At 43.1% G+C, this 20,652-nt stretch overlaps 1 protein-coding gene across 13 annotated transcripts in view; it reads left to right on the top strand.

Moving 5' to 3' along the window:
• The window catches only part of CALD1 (caldesmon 1), a 202,942-nt gene that overhangs the window by 130,116 nt on the left and 52,174 nt on the right, over nucleotides 1–20,652 (top strand). Inside the window, exon 1 of one of the 13 annotated variants that reach the window (XM_076006624.1) lies at nucleotides 5,906–6,179. The exons of the other annotated variants lie outside the window; for them this stretch is intronic. Within the exon in view, the coding sequence (XP_075862739.1) occupies nucleotides 6,127–6,179 (53 nt within the window). The 5' untranslated portion in view covers nucleotides 5,906–6,126. Of the gene's footprint in view, nucleotides 1–5,905; nucleotides 6,180–20,652 lie in introns of those variants that run through there. 13 annotated transcript variants of the gene reach the window in all.

A 20,652-nucleotide genomic window follows, 5' to 3' on the forward strand; every position in this document is an offset into this window, starting at 1 on the left:
CTCCAAAACCATAAATGTAGGGACAGTGAACCTCTCTTCTGCTCTGTGACTCTTTCACCGGGCACCAAAGCTTGACCTAGACTCGGCAAACACCTTGTGGAAATATCCCTCTGCCGCCCACCTCTCCTCAGGGCAAGGCTGGGCTGAGGGACCAGTTCTAAGGTATGCAATAGCATAAACCCACAAAGCCCTCTGCAAAGTGTCCATCTACACCCACCTCAATAACTCAGTCACACGTATCCAGACGTATCTTGGTTACAACGGTGGGCACAGCACAACTAAACTTGAAGCCAGACCACCACTCACACCTCTTATCCTCCCATTTTGACCGAATCGTAGAAAGAATACATTAACTTGTCAAGGTCATTGTTTGCCCTAATTCGTTTATGCAACACATGTTAGAGAAGGCCTACCCTACATCAAGCACTATGCTAACTGGGGCGAGGAAAGTATCAAAAAGTTGAAGACAGGACCACCCACCTCAATCAAGGAGCTTGAAAAGTCTAGGAATGGGAGGCAGAAATGCATAAGCCATTATTGGAGCCTTCCAGAGCCCTGGGCTCTCTGTCATCTCGAACAGATAATTAGACTTCTCAGGTACTGAAATTCAGATGGGTGCTCTTTGAAAGATCATTTTCTCCCTTTTTGAAATCAGCTCTGTGTTCCTCAGTTTCCTATCTAAGTTACCAAGACATTAGACAAGAAAAATATAATACAGGGTATCCTGAAAGAGTTGAAGAATGGTTCTCCGAAAACAGTATGAATTTCACTGTCTTAAGGGAAAATAATAGTAATAACAAAAACAGCTCTACAGATAAATGCGGGAACTAGACTGATTAAGCAACAAATTTGGAGAAGGAAAAAAAAAAACAACCCTGGATTTAGCACGAACTGAATGAATGATCTCTGTAAGAGATGCCATTATCAACGTGAAAATGATGTTAGGATGTGTTAACAGGAACATGGCAAGGCAGCACTGGGATTTCAGCCAGGCACATCCAGCCTCGGTCAACCTTTATTATGGCCAATTTTGGTTTCCCGTTTGAAGAGTTGTTAAATTTCAGGCTGATGCTAAAAGGATGGAAAATAGGCATTGGCATCTAGCCTAGAAAAGAGGAGACTAAAGGATGACTTAATACCTGCGGCCCTGATGGAGATAAGTGGGTTTCTATTTCAGCAGCAGGAAGTCCAGTCTGATAACAGAACAAACTGAGCGTGAGGGCGATTAAACATCAGGACCCTGATCACAGGGTGTCACCTTTTGAAACGCAGCACTTTAGTTCTACTGCTTTCAAAGTGCTGTTCACTCTCTACCTGGCACTGAAATCTTTGCACACATATCTTGTCTCCCACTGGGACGGCCTTCCTTATCTCTGGATCCCCGCCCCCCAGCACTCAGTGCAATGATCTGCTTGTAGTAAACATTTCAGTAGCGCTAAGTGGAAAAAAAACGAAAGAAACATGCTGGGATGACTCTATCTGTCACCCACTGTAGGGTCAATAAGAGAGTATAGCAACCCAGGCCCATGTTACAGGCTTAGAGACAAGTGAGGCAAAGAATAATTAACAACGTTGTACCAGCACAGGCCATAAGGACTCTGGTGGGGGACAGGGAGTCACACTGGAACCCCGCAATGAGGGGTAAACCAGGACTTTCCATGGCAGCCCACACGTCCCTCCACCCACCCTCACCCAGCCCAACACATATTCCCAAAGGAAGACACGGCGGAACGACCAAGACAATGGAGAAGGAGAGGCAATGAAAAGAATTTAATGGAAGGTATAAAGCAGGGAAATGGGAGAAGTCTGTAATTTCTGCAAAGGGAGATGGAGAAAGGGAGGAACCATTCATAAGAAGTCTCAGGAAGATGCATTAAAAACACTATCACAGGACAGTACGAAGCGATATAGTTTAAGGGAACATGTTCAATGCCATAGCAGGGGGTGGGGGTGGGGAAGATGCCATCAGCTGTGGGGCAAGATGGCAAGAGGCCAAGGGAAAGGGAGGAAAGAGGTTCTGCCTGCAAACATGCAGTCTACACCTCTACTTGCATTCCTACCCACCTCTCAGTGAGCAGCTGTCTAGGCAAGATTTTTTTGCCTAGTTCTAAAAGTGTGGAGTCTATAAATTTGTTTATAAGAAAATTTATCTCCAAGAGCTTTTTCAAAAATCCCCTTTAAATTACTTGAGCTGTTGCCTCCGTAGTGAGCATATTTCCCTCAGGTTTATGTGAAGTTTCTGTAGGAAGGGAATGTCTGTGTGTGTGTGTGTGTGCATGTGTGCATATGTGTGTATATTTGTGTGTGCATGTGTATGCATGTGTGCATGTGTGTACGTGTGTGAGCATATATGCGTGTCCGTGTGTGTGCATGTGCGCATATGTGTGTATATTTGTGTGTGCATGTGTATGCATGTGTGCATGTGTGTACGCGTGTGAGCATATATGTGTGTCCATGTGTGTGTGTGCATGTGTGCATATGTGTGTATATTTGTGTGTGCATGTGTATGCATGTGTGCATGTGTGTACGTGTGTGAACATATATGCGTGTCCGTGTGTGTGCATGTGTGCATATGTGTGTATATTTGTGTGTGCATGTGTATGCATGTGTACGTGCGTTAGCATATATGCGTGTCCGTGTGTGTGTGCATGTGTGTCTTAGGCGCATCAGGGCACGCACACAGCACTTCCCACATCCCTCTCTTTTCCCTGGGGAATGGCTCCAAGGTAGAAGCTGTTCTTAAACAACCACTGCAGACTATAAAGTCTGGAACAGATCATGTGGCCCAGTCTTCTACCTCCATGAAGTAAAGTTATTTTTAAAAATCATATTTTATTAATAAAGGACCACCCTGTGGCGGGAGCTGTTCCTTTCTATTGCACTGACCTCCCTCAAACCTTCCCAGCCCAGAATCTCTTTGATGAAAAATTAAACAATAAAGTGTCCAGAAACAAAGAATGCTCTGAGTAGTCCAAGAGTGGCCCAGACTTTCATTTTCCCTAGTGACGAGGCCTGAAGCATCACCACACTCGAGACACCTACTCTCTTACTGAAGGGTGACTGGCCCAGCTGTTCGCGGTGCCAGCAGATGGTCATTAGGTCAGTTCTCAGAGACGCCGGTTCTGGAAGGTGGACTCCGAGGGCCCCGTCTCTGCCACGCAGTGAAAGCACACACGCCTGTGGGGCTCTGCAGGAACAGAGCACTGTTCACAGACCCCCTGTGGCTCTCCTCCCTAATTCCTCTTGCCTTGTGTCTCCAGCCCCAGCCACTGGGTCTCAGAGGACTCCCAGGAAGCTGTTGCCTCCCCCAGGCCTGCTCTGATCTATGACTCACGTGTTATCTCTCCACTCCCCATGCGTGGCATCTGCCTTTCTTGGGCCTTTGTGCTTTTCCTGTTCCCAGCTGGTGTCTGACCCAAGCCCAAGACTCACTTCCCTCTTCACTGTTCCTGTGTCGGTACCCTACCAGGTAGCACAAGTTAGGACATCAGTGAGTTTTACCGTCACAAACTGAAGATAGACAGCTACCTCCCAAATGCATTCCCCTAGCAATGACTGGCCAGCTGTGGGTGTGCCGGCTTCCCCTTCCCTATCTCCACAGCTGGGAAGCCAGTCTAGCAACAACCTTTGTGCAGCTGGCCATTAGCACACCTTCAGTACCTGAATGTCAGTGTATGCATAGGCTACTAGATCCTTGCTCTCCTCCATGGAGAATAAGGGGAGGTGTCTGTGTGTGTGTATGTATGTGTGAGAAAAAGAGGGAGAGGAGAGAGAGAGACAGGCTATTCCATTTTATGAGCCTATATGCCAGAACTATACTTGCCACCTCAGAACTGGAGTTGGGCTGGTGGGGAAGAGGGAATCAGGAGATAATATTTATTCCAAAGGTCAAATGAATCCCATAAGCAAATGCATTCCTTTGCTAGAACTGCTGCAACAAATAACCACAAACTCGGTGGCTTAAAACAACACAACTTACCATGTCCAGTTCCATAGGTGAGAAGCCCAACATAGGTCTCCCTGGGCTAAAATCAAGGTGTCGGCGGAGCTGCATTCCTATCTGGAGGCTCCAGGGAGCAAGGATCCATTTCCTTGCCTTTCTCAGCTTCTTTTAGCTGCCACGTTCCTGGGCTCTTGGCCCCCTTCCTCCATCTGCAGAGCCAGTGGCGCTGCATCTCTCCCACCATTCTTCCATGGTCATATCTCCCCTCCCACTGCTTGTAAGGCTTCATGGAGTTAAACTGGGCCCACCTGGATAATCTAGCATTACCTTCCTGTCTCCAGGCCCTTAATCAGTTCTGCAAAGTCCCTTTTGCCATGCAAGGTGACATACTCACAGGTTCTAGAGACTAGGACATGAACATCCTCAGGGGAAAAGTTATTCTGCCTACCACAGCAAACCACTGAATTTTGTAAGTAAACAAAGTAAAAAATTAAATGGACAAAATTCATTAGAAAGGGGAGCAGCAAAGGATCTCAATACATGTTCCTGTCTCAGCTCTAGAGCGAAAAACTCAAGCCATGTCACTGAGTACTTAAGTCCTCTTGTATGAAGGCAGAGACGTATCCCTACTTTTAGGAGTGTCTTATGTACTACTTTAGTCAATAAATGTTTGGTGATTAAAAATATATATATATATATATAATGGTAAGAATATTTAAATGCATATATACATCATGATATATGGAGATAATGCACCACGACGCTCATCAAACTATATTTACTCTAATAAACAATAACTTTGATGACAGCATAGTATTCAAGCAGGAACACAACCAAAATTTTCTAGCTGGTCGAAGTGAAGAGAGCATGTAACCTAACCAAATGAAACTAAGTGGAGCGCAAGCGTAGTTGCCACAGCTCAGCTCCATGACACTGGGTGGGCCAAATGCTCCGTGCTTCAGTGTGCTTGTCTCTGTGCGACGTGAAACTGTGGATCTCAAAGGTCTCTTTCGCTCTGTGACAGGGCTCTCAATGTGTGGAGTTGATCGCTTCTCCTGCTGCTTACTGAAAGAACAATCTTAACCCTACACTGTGGACATCTGGGTTGCTCCACTCATTTGATAGAAAGCCAGTGTCCCATAAGTAGCTCAGCACCCCAGGACAATCTGTTTACTGGCCACTAGAGACTAAGAAACGTGTTCATAAGTCAGGCTGACACTGAGTGTCATCTTCAGATGAAATCAACACCCCCCCCCCATCCTCAGGGGCTGGGATCTGGTTGCTTTCCAAGCTGCTGACCAGGCTCCCTTGCCGGGCTTGGCCGATGAGATCACCACCACCAGGGTACCATGGGTGCAGACCGGCCTCTGTTGCGACATGTTCCCAGGCGGGCTGTTGCCCTCCTTTCTTGGAGGAATGCAAGCACCAAACATGCTGTACGCTCCAGCCCATCACTGAGCAGGGCTGTCTCTCTTCATCCCTTTGCATTTGGTTTGCATTTTTATGTCATGCATCTTTCCCTGGATAAAAGGGATAAGAGGAGTTTCTCAGATTTGATTTCTCAGTGGGAACTGTTTGCTTTGGAAGCCACCTACACCAATGCTAATTGAGAACAGAGCTCAGAACCAGAGCCTGAGAACTGCACCCGGATGAACTTTCTGGTGGGCTGATTTCTGTTGATCTTGTCAGAATTAGGTTATGTTCGCATTTAATAGTATGATCGACTATTTTCCAAAGGGCCATCAGCATCCTTTCCTTTGACAAGTTACCTACCTTGGGATAGTTATTCATGGTTGAGCATATAAAATCTTCTTCAGAAAAGCTAATGGGGGATCCTGGCCCTTACTCCCCAGCGATAACATTCTGGAAATCCCGAAGCAATCAGTGCCCTTTAATAGCCACACACGATGGGCTTCTATTAGAGAGATTACAGTAAAAAATAACAATCGGCTCTCTGATGATCCTGTGCGGAGGGAAAGGGTGGGGAGGAGTAGATCTGGCTGAGGACAAGCCCAGACTTTCGTCACAGGGACAGACCAAAGTGTTAACACAAAGGGAGAACGCGGGAGCATCCTGCACACCGGCCGCGGCCGCGGGAACATGGCCTCTCTGCGGGCGCGGCCCCCGCCCTGACCGCCCGCCGGTCCGCACCGCGAGCGCCCGCCGCCCGGCCCGCCGCGGACATGCTGGGTGGCTCCGGACCGCACGGAAGACGCAGCCTGGCCGCGCTCTCCCAGTGAGTCCTCACTTCCCCTCCTCGGCTTTCTTTTTTCCTTTCTTTTTAAGCAAAAGCTTTGTTGTAAGAAAGAAAAAAAAAAATTGTGGGAGTGGGAGGGGAGAGGGGACAGCAGGAGGGAAAGGAATGCAGCAGCGAGCGTGTAAGTTTCAGACCGGTATGAAACTCTCTGGCCTCGACTGAGCTGTGTGGTTCTGATTCGCTGGATCTCCTTGCTTCCATTTTTATGGTGGTTTGCAGACAGACCCTTTGCAGCAGTTTATACCTAGGCAGGGGTTTCTCTGGTCCAAACACCGATCCGCAAAGCACTGTGTCTCTAAAGATCTGCTGTTCATTTAGACCTGAGCCTCCCTGCTCAGCCCCCCATTTGCAGGACTCAGAGGTTTTGGCTAAACCATACGTTGCCCAATCCTTAAAGTAAACAGCCAAAGCCCTCGGTATACTGACCATCTGACTGTGACAGGACAAGACCCAGAGCATATGCTATTGATCAGGGAATTGTTCAGATAATGGGCTCCAAGTCCTGGAATGTTAAAGCGAGAAGGGGCCTCTAGGATCTTTGGTGCAATGCTCTCATTCTACAGACGGAGAAAAGGAGCCCAGAGGGGTAACTCAACTTACCCAGAGTCACACAACAACCGGTAGCAAAGCCATGTCTTTGTACTCCCAGGCATGGGCCGTTTACACAGTGGCGTTTATGAGGTTTGAAAAACCGACTGGGTCTTGGGAAAAGGTACTGCGCAAGAGTAAGAACACCAAAGGGCCTTTCAGTAAATCTTTTCCATTTTTGAGAGTTTTGGCACTGATTCAGCATGACAGTTGTTGTTCCAGTTGTTCTAGTGTTTGTGCAACAGTTAATCAGATAAACAGGAGAACTCAACAGGGTCCCCCAAAATAAGACCCACATCCGGGATAACCAGTGTCTGTACGTGTGATTACGCTAGTGTCAGAGCTCACAGGGACTTTAGAGGTTGTCTATATAGTCCAATGCTCATCAAACTCTTTTTAAAATCAAATTTAATCTTACAAGGAATTCTCTTGTATAAAGGAGATGTACTGGTTAAATAGAAGATTCAGGATCTAGAGCTCCACATCTGCGCACCTCCACCCCAATCTTCATCCCTCCTCTACCTCACCCTCCCACATCCTTCACCAAAACGTCCTTGGTCTCCAAGGAACAGTTCCGAAACCACTGACCTCATTTAATGCCTTCATTTCAGATGAGGAAACTGAGGCACATGAAGGGTTTGCCTAGAGTCACAACAGATCCTGGAATGCTAGGAAAAGAGCCCAGTGTGTCTATTTCTCCCAACTCTTGGTCCTGACTCTTCTTTCTTTTTCATCATGCCCATGGTTCTATCAATCTGCTTTCTCTGTGTCTCTCTCTTCTCCACTGTCTCTGTCATTTCCTGGGTCTCACCACTTACTGCCCCTCCCCTAGTCCCACAATAATTGCCTCCTATCTGGTCCCTGGCCTCGGTCTCGCTCCATTTTCGGATCCAGACCCCTACTGCCCCCACCTTTGAGGAGAGAGCCCATTCTCCTTATTACGACATTCAAAGTTCTGCACAATCTGCCTTCAATATTCTTTCCCATTCTGACCTCCCCCTGCGCCAGCTAAATGAGATCACTCATGGCTCCCCAAACTCAGCATGTACAAGCCATCCTGGTTGCTTGCCTCGCTCTATTCCCTACACGGGGAATACTCCGCTGTCCCTGCTTCGACTTCCTTCCTTTCTTGCAAAGCCTGATCAGATGCTCCCTTCCCCCATAACCCCTCCTCAGTTCCTCTCTTCTCTCCACTCTAATAACCTTTGTCCATCCTTCTGTTATTAGCCTTGCACTAAAGTTAGTGGTGAACATGCCTGTCTTTCCCACCAAGAGATGATAATTCACTTGAGGACAGGAACTATTTTGAATCTTTGAATCTTCAGCATCCAGAATAGTGCCAATGCTCAAAAACATTAAGTTTCCTATTATTGAATAAATCAAACTCAGTCCATCTAAGTTGACACTTTTCATTTGAGTCACTTAAACACTCAAAGCTTCTGCTCCTTTTGCTTTGCAAGAAGTGTTAGGTTAAATGCTAAAGCAGGTGCCCAATAAAATGAATTCTAAATTCTTTTGCATTTCCATCAGATAATTTATCTTAGTTTCATCACCTACAGAGCAAGATTGGCAGTGCTTTTTACATGAAGCGTGTAAAAATTCCTGAACGCCAAAGTCTACACAAGGGCCATGTTATTTTCGGGAGCAGGTGTGAATGGATATTCAGTTCTTTCGATTTCAAGGTGTGCTTAATTTGTTCCTACTAAATCACTGAGAGTCTGTCACTTGCAGTTTAATATTTTCACTGCTACTTTTTATCATTTTCCTAAAGCCCTAATGAAGTTTACTTCAGTCAAGATTTTGGATTTCCTGTAAATATTTATGTTTTAGTCCATTAAGAGTTATATTGCTTATAAAGAAGTATACTTTTATATGTCCTGCGGCTGAAAGTTAAAAACGTTATGCTTGCATCACTTTTTGTAACAAATGGGGAAGGGCCTATAAATGCTAAAATCATGAAATCAAGGAAACATAGGAAATTATTTAGCTTGTCCCACTGTTTTCTGAGTGAACTAAATTAAAAACTTTGCAAGGAAATAAATAAATTATTTTTATAATTGTATAAGATTCTGTAGAAATGACAAAAGAAATATATACAGGAATGTTGAGATTTGCAAAAAAGAATATCTGGTTTATCAAATGATATCAGGATATGTAATATTACAGTTTTCCAGCATGCTAAAAAAAAAATTCTAGTGGAAACTATCCCTATTTTCTTTAAAATAAATATTACAGCATATTTGAAACAATTTCCAATTGCTGGGAGTTGTCAGTAAAAATGTAGTTTTTTAATCATACTGTAAAATAATGATACCTCATAGGTTAAGATTCCCATTCAAAAATGGGTCCAGTTAATATGGGGTGTCTTCCACATTCTTATTGATGTTTTTTTATCTCTTGTAATACCTGTTCATGCATCTACTTCTAGTGGCCTCCTTCTGTCTTCTGCTGTAACTAAGGGTATCAGGAAACCCACTTGTTAGTATTATCTTCAAAGTGAAAATCAATAATATAGGAAAGGTACCTTCTCTCCTACAAAGAAATTGGCATGTACATTTTGTGAATGTTAGTTTGTATACCAAACTGGCCATTTTTGCTCACTTTTGGATTCAAAAATAGGTTTTGAAAGATTGAATTTTCTGGTCCCCTTGTATGGTTAAGGATAAAATTGCATCTTGCTGTTTGTGGATGAAAACTAAGAAAGAATGGCAGAGGCATAGGTCATTGTGCTTTGCATGTATTGGGCACCCTATAAATGGTACTGCTGCATTGCTCATGTAGTGGTGACTATGGAGGTGGTCCTCCAAGCCTTTGTGGAGGTGGTCTCGACTTTCCGCATGTGTCTTCTCTATGAATGGCCACCTGGCCACATTCACACTGGTTCTATACCTGGTGCCCAGAAGCTTTTCTTTCTGCCCTGTTGATGCTATTTGCATTGTTTTTTACTCTTTCCCTCTTCTTACCTTTGGCTTATTGATCCTTGAAAATGATTCCTTACTCCATGCTGCTTCTCACATCCCTCCTCACCCATCAGAGTGGCTTGGCAGATGCAGGGCCCTAGCTGTGGCAAGAGGAATGGGGCCTAAGGGAACAGTTCCTCTGTCTTTTGGAGGCTAATTTGCCCTTGGCATTCCCAATTGAACCAGTGAGGATGAGTTTTGCTATAGAGATGCAGCTTCAGTTGTCAGTGCTAGCTTCAGACATATCTTGGGTTTAAAAAGATGGTTGTGGGCTGGCCTGAGATCCCAACTACCATGTGCAATGGTGTTTAAAGTTCCAAAAGCCAATTTATAACTGAAGGTCTTGGAAATAAGCTCTTCATAAATGTAGCACTGCCTGGATTCATTTCCAAGCCTAATTGAATTTTTAAGAGGAGTCTTAAAAAAATCTGTAAACCTTACTCATATCCATTCATTCATTCAATAAATATTCATTGAGGGTTTCCCACGCTAGTTAGTACAGCTCCACTAGCTGAGCACTGGGTATGTTAAAAAGGACAAAACACAGGCTCTGGCCTCAAGGTTATCTTGTCTTCTAAACTTCCACCCACTGCAGAGATCTTTCTCCAGCTCCAGCTACACGATTAGCATTATCTACATAAGTGCTTTCAGTTTTTTTTTCCTGTGATCCTCTGCAAGAAATGCATTTTACTTCGTGACCTAATACCTATATACAATATTTATATTTGAAACAATAATTTCACAAAACAGTTCTCACCCTTGCTGTATGCAGTGGCCTCTAATATTTTCTGTACTATCATATTTCATTTAAAAATGCTGGTCATGATCCACTAAATAGATTTAAGAAGCTGCCAATGGGTCACATAACTGAAGTTTGAAAATGACTGAGTGTATCATATGACCTTAGTATCTCTGGTCCCTGCCTTCAGAACAGCTGAGGATGCTCTGCTAGTTGGTGACCACCCAGGCTGCCAGCAATGGGGTCAGCCTGGAGACTTAAGGAAAGGTTTTATGGATGGGAGTTAGAGGGTCTGGATTCTGGTCTAGCTCCTTCGGTAATCAGCACTGAAAGTCACTTCAGCTCACTTCAATGCAGCTATTAATTGGAGCTGCTAATGCCTGCTCTTCATAACTTGGAGGGTGAACAACGACATCCAGTATAATAACATACATTAAAGTATACAAAAAAAGATTAAATATAAAACAAGTACAACTTATTATTAAACAGCCTTACTTTCCTCAATTAAAATGTAATATCAGAGGAACAACCAGAGGGACCATTATTCTTCATAGAGCTGGGAAAGGATCCTTGAACAGGCTATTATAATATGATGGAACTTCATAAATGAAAATCTCAGAGTGACATTTGTTTTTGATATTATTACTAGGTTTGTATTTAAGAAGCTCAGCCAGGTCATCCTGGCCCCCGAGTCCTTAAATGCTTTTTCTGGTTTTAAGATCAAGGAAGCAACTAGGTGGCCATTGGGTTTTTAAGTCATGAGCCTATTTATGACAGAGCGTGCTTTGCCTGATATTATCTGCTCTAACCCAGTAGATTTATAAACATTAATTTCCACTGTTTTTAAGACCACTTTTTATTAAAAACAACTAATGTTAAATACAACTAACCAATAAAGAGATAGTTTTATAAATATTAAGAAGAGTTTAAAGCAATAAATTTCTAGATCAAATATGGTACTTTTCTCATTGATCTTTTCCTTTTCCTTTATAGCTTTTCTAAACCTCATTTCACACAGACCAGATGCTGATTAGAATGAATGCTTCCTTCAAGTCCTGCTGAATTCCTATTTAGGGCCTAACTCACAGGGACCTTTGTCTGCTGCAGGGGACCTCTGCCTGCACGAACCCTCTGTGTCTTTTCTCTGCCTTCCCCTGACTGATCGCAGATCCTTACAAGGAAGGTCTACGCTCACCTTTTCTACAACTCGATTCTGCAAATCACTCTACCTTTCATTTGTAGGTACCAGAGAGAAAATAAAATAATAACAAAATAAAATACTAGTAAGTACTATATTCACACCAAAGAAAAGGAAATAAATTGGCCACTTTTGTTCTTTAAAGAATGAGAACATCCTTTACACCGATAGGCAAGACCCCACCCAAGGCCACCGCTCATCGCTACTCTGTGTAGTTTCCAGAGAAAAGACATCAACCGCATAAAATTTAAGCAGTTTTTAAAACCTAGCTTTGTGCTGATTTCATGACAGTCGTAGCTTCTGGTTAGACTAGTTTCCACAGCTATTTCACAAACATGTATGATATACCTAAGAATTAAATCAGAAAGGACTGTGTTCACCCCAACTTTTGGATGAGTAAGTTGAGGCCCAGAGACGTTTAGGTAACAGGGCTGGAAGCGGAAGGGGTGGCTTTAAAGAGGAGCTGGTGGCTCACCCTACACCTGGCAGGTAGCCTTTCTGGTCTGCAGCAGCACAGCGGGTTGGGGACAGGAGTCTCAGTGTTCCTCCCGCCCGGGCCCAGCCCTCACAGCACTAAACGGGCACATTCTTGACGAATGAGAGAAACGAGGCCCAGATATCCTGACTCCCACATCTGTGTTTGGATTGCACTCATTATTCAGTGTGTGACTCAAGCAAGTCACTTAATTTCACTCGAGCCTAAGTTTCTCCATCTGTAAAAAAGGAATACTATCTGCCTTACACACTTAGTGAAAATTAAAGGAACTAGCTCTGTAAAAGTGTGTAAACCAGAGTGGAGGCTTCATCAATATCATGTTTCCTCCCCTTCCCTTCCCTAAAAGTACTCCCTTCCCAAAGACCCCACGAGAGAAATAATGACATGACATCTTTTGCCAACAAAGTGACTGACACTGGGGTGAACAGCAGCAGAATTCAGTTTGCGATTGCCATGCATTCGCTAAAACATCCTTCTACTTTTGGGAAAATCAGAGCTCTTCGTCTCAGATCTTAGTTGTTTCATTTACTCATGATTTAAAATGAGAATTTGCATTTCTATACTTTGGCTAACTCTGATATTAAAAGACACTTTCTTTACTTTCTTTTTTTTTCATGCTAATAACTAAAGGCTTAAGGACACTTTCTAAAAACTGACTTTTTTGGCAAAATGTACGGTTACTACTTTTCCTGGTTGGCCTAAACCACATACATTGCAAGAAGAGTGGAGGAAGAAGTAGGGATTTGTTTGCCAGCTAATGCCACCAATCTTTACACATTCTTGACAAGTGACGAGAGTATAAGTTAAGAATATTGACTTTGAAATCCAGGTAACCTTGGATTCAAATCTTGGTCCCATCACTATAGTAACTGTGTGCTCTTAAGCAAGTTACTGAATCTCTCTGAGTTTCTCAATTTATTTATCTACAAAAAGAGAAAAATATATGTCAAATGTTAGCACAGTGCCTGGTGCTTCATAAGTGCTCAAAACAGGAGAGGGTGGCGTAGGTGATCACCCACAATAATTATTGGCATGAACAGGGTGCATAGGAGATGGATCTGAGGGAGCTTCCAGGTAATCACGAAAGCATGATTGACCATGAGGAGTTGTATTAATTTTCTAGGACTGCCATAACAAAGTACTGTGAACTGGGTGGCTTAAACAACAGAAACTTAGTGTCTCCAGTTCTAGAAATAGAAGCTGAAATCAAGGTGTCGAGAGGGCCATGCTCCTCCTGACACCTACAGGGGAGGGACCCTTCCTTGCTTCTTCCAGCTTCTGGTAGCCCCAGATGGTCCTTGGCTTGAGGCAGCATCACTCCAGTGCTTCCATAATCACATATGGCATTCCCCTATGTCCCTTCACGCAGCCTGCCCCGTGTGCACGTCTGTGTTTGTGTCCAAAGGGCACAGGTCATACTGGATTAGGGCCCACCCTAATGACTCATCTTAACTTGATTACATCTGCAAAGACCTATTTCTAAATAAGGTCACATCTTGAGGTACTGAGGGTTAGGACTTCAACGTATTTTGGAGGTGGGTGGGACACAATTCAACCCATAATAAAAGTATGCATACTTCCTCAAGTGAAATGCAGTAAGCCCGGCCATTGCCCCTACATGTTAAAGTTGGCTGAGGTCTCCACAAATTGGGCAAACCTCTTGCAACCTGGGGAGGTCCGTTGTGAAAAATGGTATTTCTCATACTGGTTAGCTTTCTAAGAAGTGAATACTTCCTGATTACAAAAGGGCTGGACCCAAGCATAGGCAAGGACTTTCCTTTTAACCTCACCGAGTGAAGGGCAACCAGGAAATAGGTACATTTCTATTGATCCCAAGGAAAATAGCCTTGCAGCCATAGATTGAACCATCCTGGCTCTATCTGTTCATATCATGGAAATATTTATTTCCACTTCCTCTCCCTTCCCCTGTATAAACGTTTTAAGTGTGTGACCTTACTTAAACATTCAGTTTGATCCAGGCAAGTATTATGAGTCTGTCACTCTCAAACCTGAAGACTCCTGGGCTGGGAGGGAGTCCACCATCCCTGACTCCCAGGGACTGGTGTGGCTCTATGATGTAGCTACCCCTGGGAACCTAAGTAGACTTAGGTTTTATGAGCCCACCTCAGGCCTATAGGCTAATCTCCATCCAAGATCACCAGACATCAGAGGATGAAAGGAACATAGCAAAGGTAAAAACTGAGCATAGGAGAGAATAAATTTATAAGTTACAACAGAAGGTATCTTAATAAATCAGGCTGCTGGTTCAATGTAATGAACCACACACCTCAATAAACAGTACAAGGTGCTAGAAATTATTAACAGAGTTATTCAATCCTTAAATTGAATACTATATTAGTTTCTTAGGGCTGTCTTAATAGAGTACCACATACTGAGTGGCTTAAAATAACAGGTAGGTTGTCCTTCGGTAAGTGAATAGATAAATGTCCTTCAGTTGGTGAGTGAATAAACAAACTGTGGCACAGCTAGACAATAGAATATTATCCAGCACTAAAAAGAAATGAGCTATCAAGTCATGAATAGATACGATGAAACTTTATTGCATATTACTAAGTGACAGAAGCCAGTCTGGAAAAGGCCACTGTATATGAATCCAACTATATGACAGTCTTGAAAAGGCAAAACTATGGAGACAGTAAAAAGATCAGTGCTTGCTAGGGGTTAGGGGAAGGAAGAGGGGAGATGAATAGGCAGGGCACAGAGGATTTTAGGGCAGTGAAAATACTCTATATGATACTGTAATGGTGGATACATGCCATTATGCATTTGTTCAAACTCATAGAATGTACAACACCAAGAGTGAACCCTATTGTAAACTATGGACTTTGGGTGATGACATGTCAATGTAGGTTGGTAAATTTTAACAAATGTACCACTGTGGTACCACAGGACATTTTTAGCCATAGCCATAACTATCTCCTTCCAGCCCTTAAAAAAGAAAACAAGGGGCCGGGCGCGGTGGCTCACACCTGTAATCCTAGCACTCTGGGAGGCCGAGGTGGGCAGATCACTCAAGGTCAGCAGTTCGAAACCAGCCTGAGCAAGAATGAGACCCCCGTCTCTACTAAAAATAGAAAGAAATTAATTGGCCAGCTAAAAACATATATAGAAAAAATTAGCCTGGCATGGTGGTGCATGCCTGTAGTCCCAGCTACCTGGGAGGCTGAGGCAAAAGGATTGCTTGAGCCCAGGAGTTCAAGGTTGCTGTGAGCTAGGCTGATGCCACAACACTCTAACCCAGGCAACAGAGTGAGACTCTGTCTCAAAAAAAAAAAAAAAAAGAAAATAAAAGAAAAGAAAGAAAGGGAAAAGGTAATTGACAAAGGAGGAACAATGGAATGCAAACAGAAGATAAGATTGATCATGGAAGAGGCTGTATGTGTTAGGAACAGGGGATACATGGGAAATCTCTGCATCTTCCTCTCAATTTTGCTGTGAACCAAAAATTGCTGTACAAAAAATAAAATATTTTTTAAAAATTAAGAAACAGAGTTTATTCCTTTTGAGGGCTGTGAGGGGAAATCTGTCCCATGCCTTTCTCCTAGATGCTGGTGGTTTGGTGGCAATCTTTGGCTCTCCTTGGATTATAGAGGCATCACTGCAATCTCTGCCTTCACACGGCAAAGACTGTGTCTCTGAGCCCACATTTCCCCTTTTGATAAGGACACCAGTCATATTGGGTTAGAACCCACCCTAAGAACTTCATTGTAACTTGATTACCTCTGTAAAGACCTTATTTCCAAATAAGGTCACATTCTGAGGGACTAAGGGGTTAGGTTGTCAACATCTTCATGTTTTGGAGGACACAACTGAGCATAGGACAAGTACAGAAAGATTCAAAACCTTTAAACTGGTGTTCCATAGTTTAATTCATAAGCAATAAGTGGGATAATTATTGATCACATTTAAAATGCCAGCTGGCCGAAGGATGCTGGGGCAGCGGGAACAGCCGGGTCCTTCCCTGACGGGTCAAAAGCCTGTCGAAAACCATTCCAGTGAGAGTCAGAACCAGCCTCCCTGCATTGAGCTCTGACCCATCAATTCTCCATGTAGTCTGGGTATTAAGCCAGCCCCAAAGAACAGAAAAGGGATTATCCTCTTCCACTAGGACACATGCCTTTTCTGGCATGAGAAGATAAAGCTCTCTGATGATAAATTTCCATCTGCATTTTAATGAGAAGTGACATGGATTAAGAAAGAGATAGAGAAAATAAGAGATGAAAGGCATTCCATTTATTGGACATTTTTTTAGCCATAACTCTCTCCTTCCACCCTTTAAAAAAAGAAAGCAAGGGAAAAAGGTAATAGACAGAGGAGGAACAAGGAATACAAACAGGAGATAAGAATTTCCCCCTATATTTATCCTACATTCCTCAGCCTTCTCTAGTGTTAATATTATCAAGGAAAAGTAGTTTGAGATCCTTGAGTTAGAAAAATCTTTCTGCCCAATTCCTGTCTTCTTGTTTGGAAACAACGGCATGCCTTGAAAGACCTATCAGCACATATGATGATATGATGATGAGGAGGAGGATGACAATAAAATTGTTAAAATGGTTAACGCTTATATAGTATTTATGATATGGCCAAGAATTGTTCTGAATACTATGCAAATATTAGTTCATTTAATCCTTAAGACACCACGATGAGTCAAGTACTATTCCCTCTGTTTGACAGATGAGGAAAGCGAGACCCCTTGCCCCCCTTTCCCTGCCTGGGTGTGTGTGAAGACTGGCTCCTGGCTCCAGGCTGGCTCCTGGGGGCTCCCCTGCTCTCTCCAGCTGCACATTTGCTGCATGTTATTCCCTGTGTGGGCTTTCGGAGCTCTAACCTCTGGTCTTTGAGTGGGTGGTTCTGGCAGCAGTTGCATCCTGACGTCAGATCCCGCTTGATGAGCAAGCTTCTCCTTCTGAAGGAGCGGGGCTAGAGGGCTGGAGAGAGGGATCTAGGAAGGGTCTTTGATCTCCCATGACTTTATCTTAAATAACCAGCCCAGGGGACTAAATACTGCTTTGCGGGCCCTAAAAAGAGATTGTGAGTATACCTCTTCCCCCAGCAGGAGACCTGGACTTCCATAAAGCTAGCAACTCCTCTAATTCCATTGTTATTAACATCACTGACTTTTGTACACCAATTAAAAGAAAATAAACTCTTGGCATAATTTTTAAGTTCTGCGTATCTTAACTCCTGCCCTGTCATGCTCAGAGAACTGAGACCTGGAAAGAAAGGAATGAGCTATGTTGTAGCACCAGGAGCCCAGATTTGGGGGGTCAGCCAGGTAGTAGCTAAAATGTTTTGTGTATTATCCTGGGCAAATGATTTGACTTCTCTGTGCTGGGTTTGCTCAACTAGACTGTACAATGAGAACAATCGAGTGTATTCAATGTTACTAAGGATTAGACGAGATGCATCTGCCTGGCACCTTATAAGCACCACACAAACGGGAATTATCACTGTTAAGTAAGCCTACTCATCCTTTGAAACAAGTTGTTTGATTCACTCATTCAAAGTCAAGGTCAGCTGGATTTGTACATTCATCTTTGTTTTTTAATCATCAATGTTACTGCTTATTTTTAAACAGACAATAGTTGTTGTATTTGTTTTTTTAGCCTTAGAAATGGTAAACCCACAACTTTAACAAAATAAACTTTAGTGAGTTAGGTGTTTGTCACTAGCAGCAGCCCAACCCTAGTGGGGTGAAGTGATTCCTGGGGCTCCTACAGTCTCCCAGGGGCCCCAATACCATTTATTTAGAAGTCTCTAGGGGAACTGGTGGACTTAAAGTATCTCTGGTAGGCTTCAGAACTACTTATTTGAGCAGAACACTACAATACTATGACATCTTGGAAGCAGAAGAGACCACCAGTCAGAAGAGCCCCAAATGATAGTGATGTCCTGGCTCTGAATACAGGTCATCCAGCCCCTCTAGGCCTATGTGAAGTCGATATGGTAAGAGTGCCTGTCTCACCAGTATGATCAAATTAGATCAGGTATGTGATGAAAGTGTTTTGTAAAGAGTTGCAAACTGTTATTGCTTGGATGGATCTGAGTTCATGAGTTGGCTCTGAAAATTGCTTAGCCACTGAGCAGGATGGAATTAACAGTACAGCCTTGCTGACACAGATCAAAACAGTGAGATGTCTCATTTTGACTTGGAAACTACTTCCAGTTGCACCAGTATCTTAGAGGGAAAAGCCTGGTTTGAGTGTTGGTGCATTGTGAGAAGAAGAAGATGGTCAGTGAGGACTAAGGTCAGAGCATAGACAAAGTAGCCTCTGTAAACAGGGGAGAAGCTGAAAGACAGAAGGGGGGAGGGGGACAAAGCTTTTATTCTGCTCCAGGTTAAAAAAAAAAATCAAATTACACCTATAGGTTCAGGCGTATGTCCTAGATCCTAGAACCGGAACAGACCAATGCAGACCACCCAAGCCCATCCCTTCTTAAAAGTTAAGACTGGGTGCTCCCTGATTATATATTCAACTCCCTGGATCCATTCAAATTAGAATTTCCTTGACTGCATTTCTAAGTTTCAAAAAATTCTTCCTAAAAATGCATTTTAAAAACAAACTAGGATTGTGTTTTTCTGGTTTGGCCTTTAAAAAAAAAAAATTTCTGTTTTCCAAAACCATAATTGTGGCCTACCCAAAATGAATTCTCCTCCATAGTGAGGATTTCATTTTTCCAGTCCCCTCCCATGCCTATTACAGCCCCCCCCTTTCGTTTTTGATGAACTGCACATGTTGTGGACGCCACTCCTGGGCCCTCAGACAGGAGCAGTGTCTCTGGCCGCTGCCAGTGTCCTAATAAGGGAATGAACGCGCCCCTGTTGGTGAGGTAAGGGGAGTCAGGCGGTCGATGATATTTCTGCTGATTGAGGAGGAGAAGGTGTGGTCTGGCAGGTACCTCGTTGGCTTGGCTGGCTCCCGACCTGGTTTTTTTCTCTTTTTACAGTTCAAATTCCATAAAACAGACTGTAAGAATTGTTTTCTCACAGCTCTTTAGCTGAACTTTAAGGCTATCATCTTGACACAGTTTATCTATGATGGGAAGAGAGGAATTTGGGGTTCTATGACATGTTCGTCGTTAAAGGAGCTTGAGGTCACAGGTTAGATCCCGTGAGTCACCAGGCGATGAAGGTGGTATTGAACTTTGGGTATGGAGAGAACAAGGGATATACTACTCAGTATATTTAACCAATATTTGATAAGTTTTAAAAAATGTATCTGCACAACAACATTAAATAACACCTACTTTTGCTTGTAAGTATTCATCTACCCCAATTGAAAAATAATAAAAGAAACAAAAAGAGCAGTGGCATTTAGGATCACGAGGCCAAGTTGCTCATCCGTTTCCCGTCTGATCACTAAATGTTTGCTGACTCCTCTCTTTGCTCTGTTTTCTGAATGACTCCACACTGCCTTTTAACATAACTGCATCTGGGCCAAACTGTTCCTAAGTCACTCGTTATGAATCAGTGTTACTCAACCTGACTGCAGGCCGGAGTCACTTGTGGAGCTTTATAAATTCCTAATGCCTGGGTCAGACCTCGAGTGGGGGTTCTGATTTAATTGTTCTGGGGCACAGCCCAGGTGTCAGGAGTCTTACTCACTCCCTAGGTGATTCCGATGTGCCACCAAGGTTGAGGACCTTGAGAACCAGCTGCTGCCCTGAATGCTCCTCTATTGTACCCTCCGGCTCCCTGAGGAGCCAGGCTCTCTTTCTTTCTGACATTTTGAAATTTCTAAAGAAAATACCATCCATATATGAAACAAGTTAGACAGGTTTCTTCTCAGGTTGGTAGGTTCAGTGCAGTTGTTTAAAACCCAACAGTAGAGAATTGTGCTTCCAATGAAAATCAACTTCTAGACACATGGATATTGTTTAAACTTTATTTTCCATGCATGTAAGGAGTGAAATACTCTGCCAAGTAGTTGAAAATGGTGTATCCATTTCAAAGTCATGAGTAATGAAGTTATATTTTTGATGTTTTCTCTGTGTTATTAGAGTTATTCATCCCTTGACATTTCGTTTAGTTAATAAATGTCTCTTTATTTGATTTGTCTTTTAATATTAAGCCAACTTCACATCCTGAAATTGTGAAATTGCAGTAGCAAGGATAGCATGATATGACCAAGGAATTAAAACAAAATTTTTTTAAGATCTTCAAAAATAAGAGGATATGTGAGTGCAGTACCAGCACGGGGAAAAGTTTTGAATTTCGGAAGAATCATGGCTTAATCAAGTGTCTAGAATAATTCATTACTCTCAACCTGTTTACTGGATATTTCATGACCCAGGAAGAAAGCTCATTTAGAAATTCAGGAGAGCATACTGAGCTGGCAATATAAGTTAGAGAATCATCACCTTAAAACTGTCAAATAGACGTGGATGACATTACCCCAGGGAAAATATGTTGAGTAAGAGGAAAAAAATTGTTGAAGAAGAAACTCAAT

This window comes from Microcebus murinus, chromosome 9 (assembly GCF_040939455.1).
Source record: "Microcebus murinus isolate Inina chromosome 9, M.murinus_Inina_mat1.0, whole genome shotgun sequence".
NCBI classification, from domain to species: Eukaryota; Metazoa; Chordata; class Mammalia; order Primates; family Cheirogaleidae; genus Microcebus; species Microcebus murinus.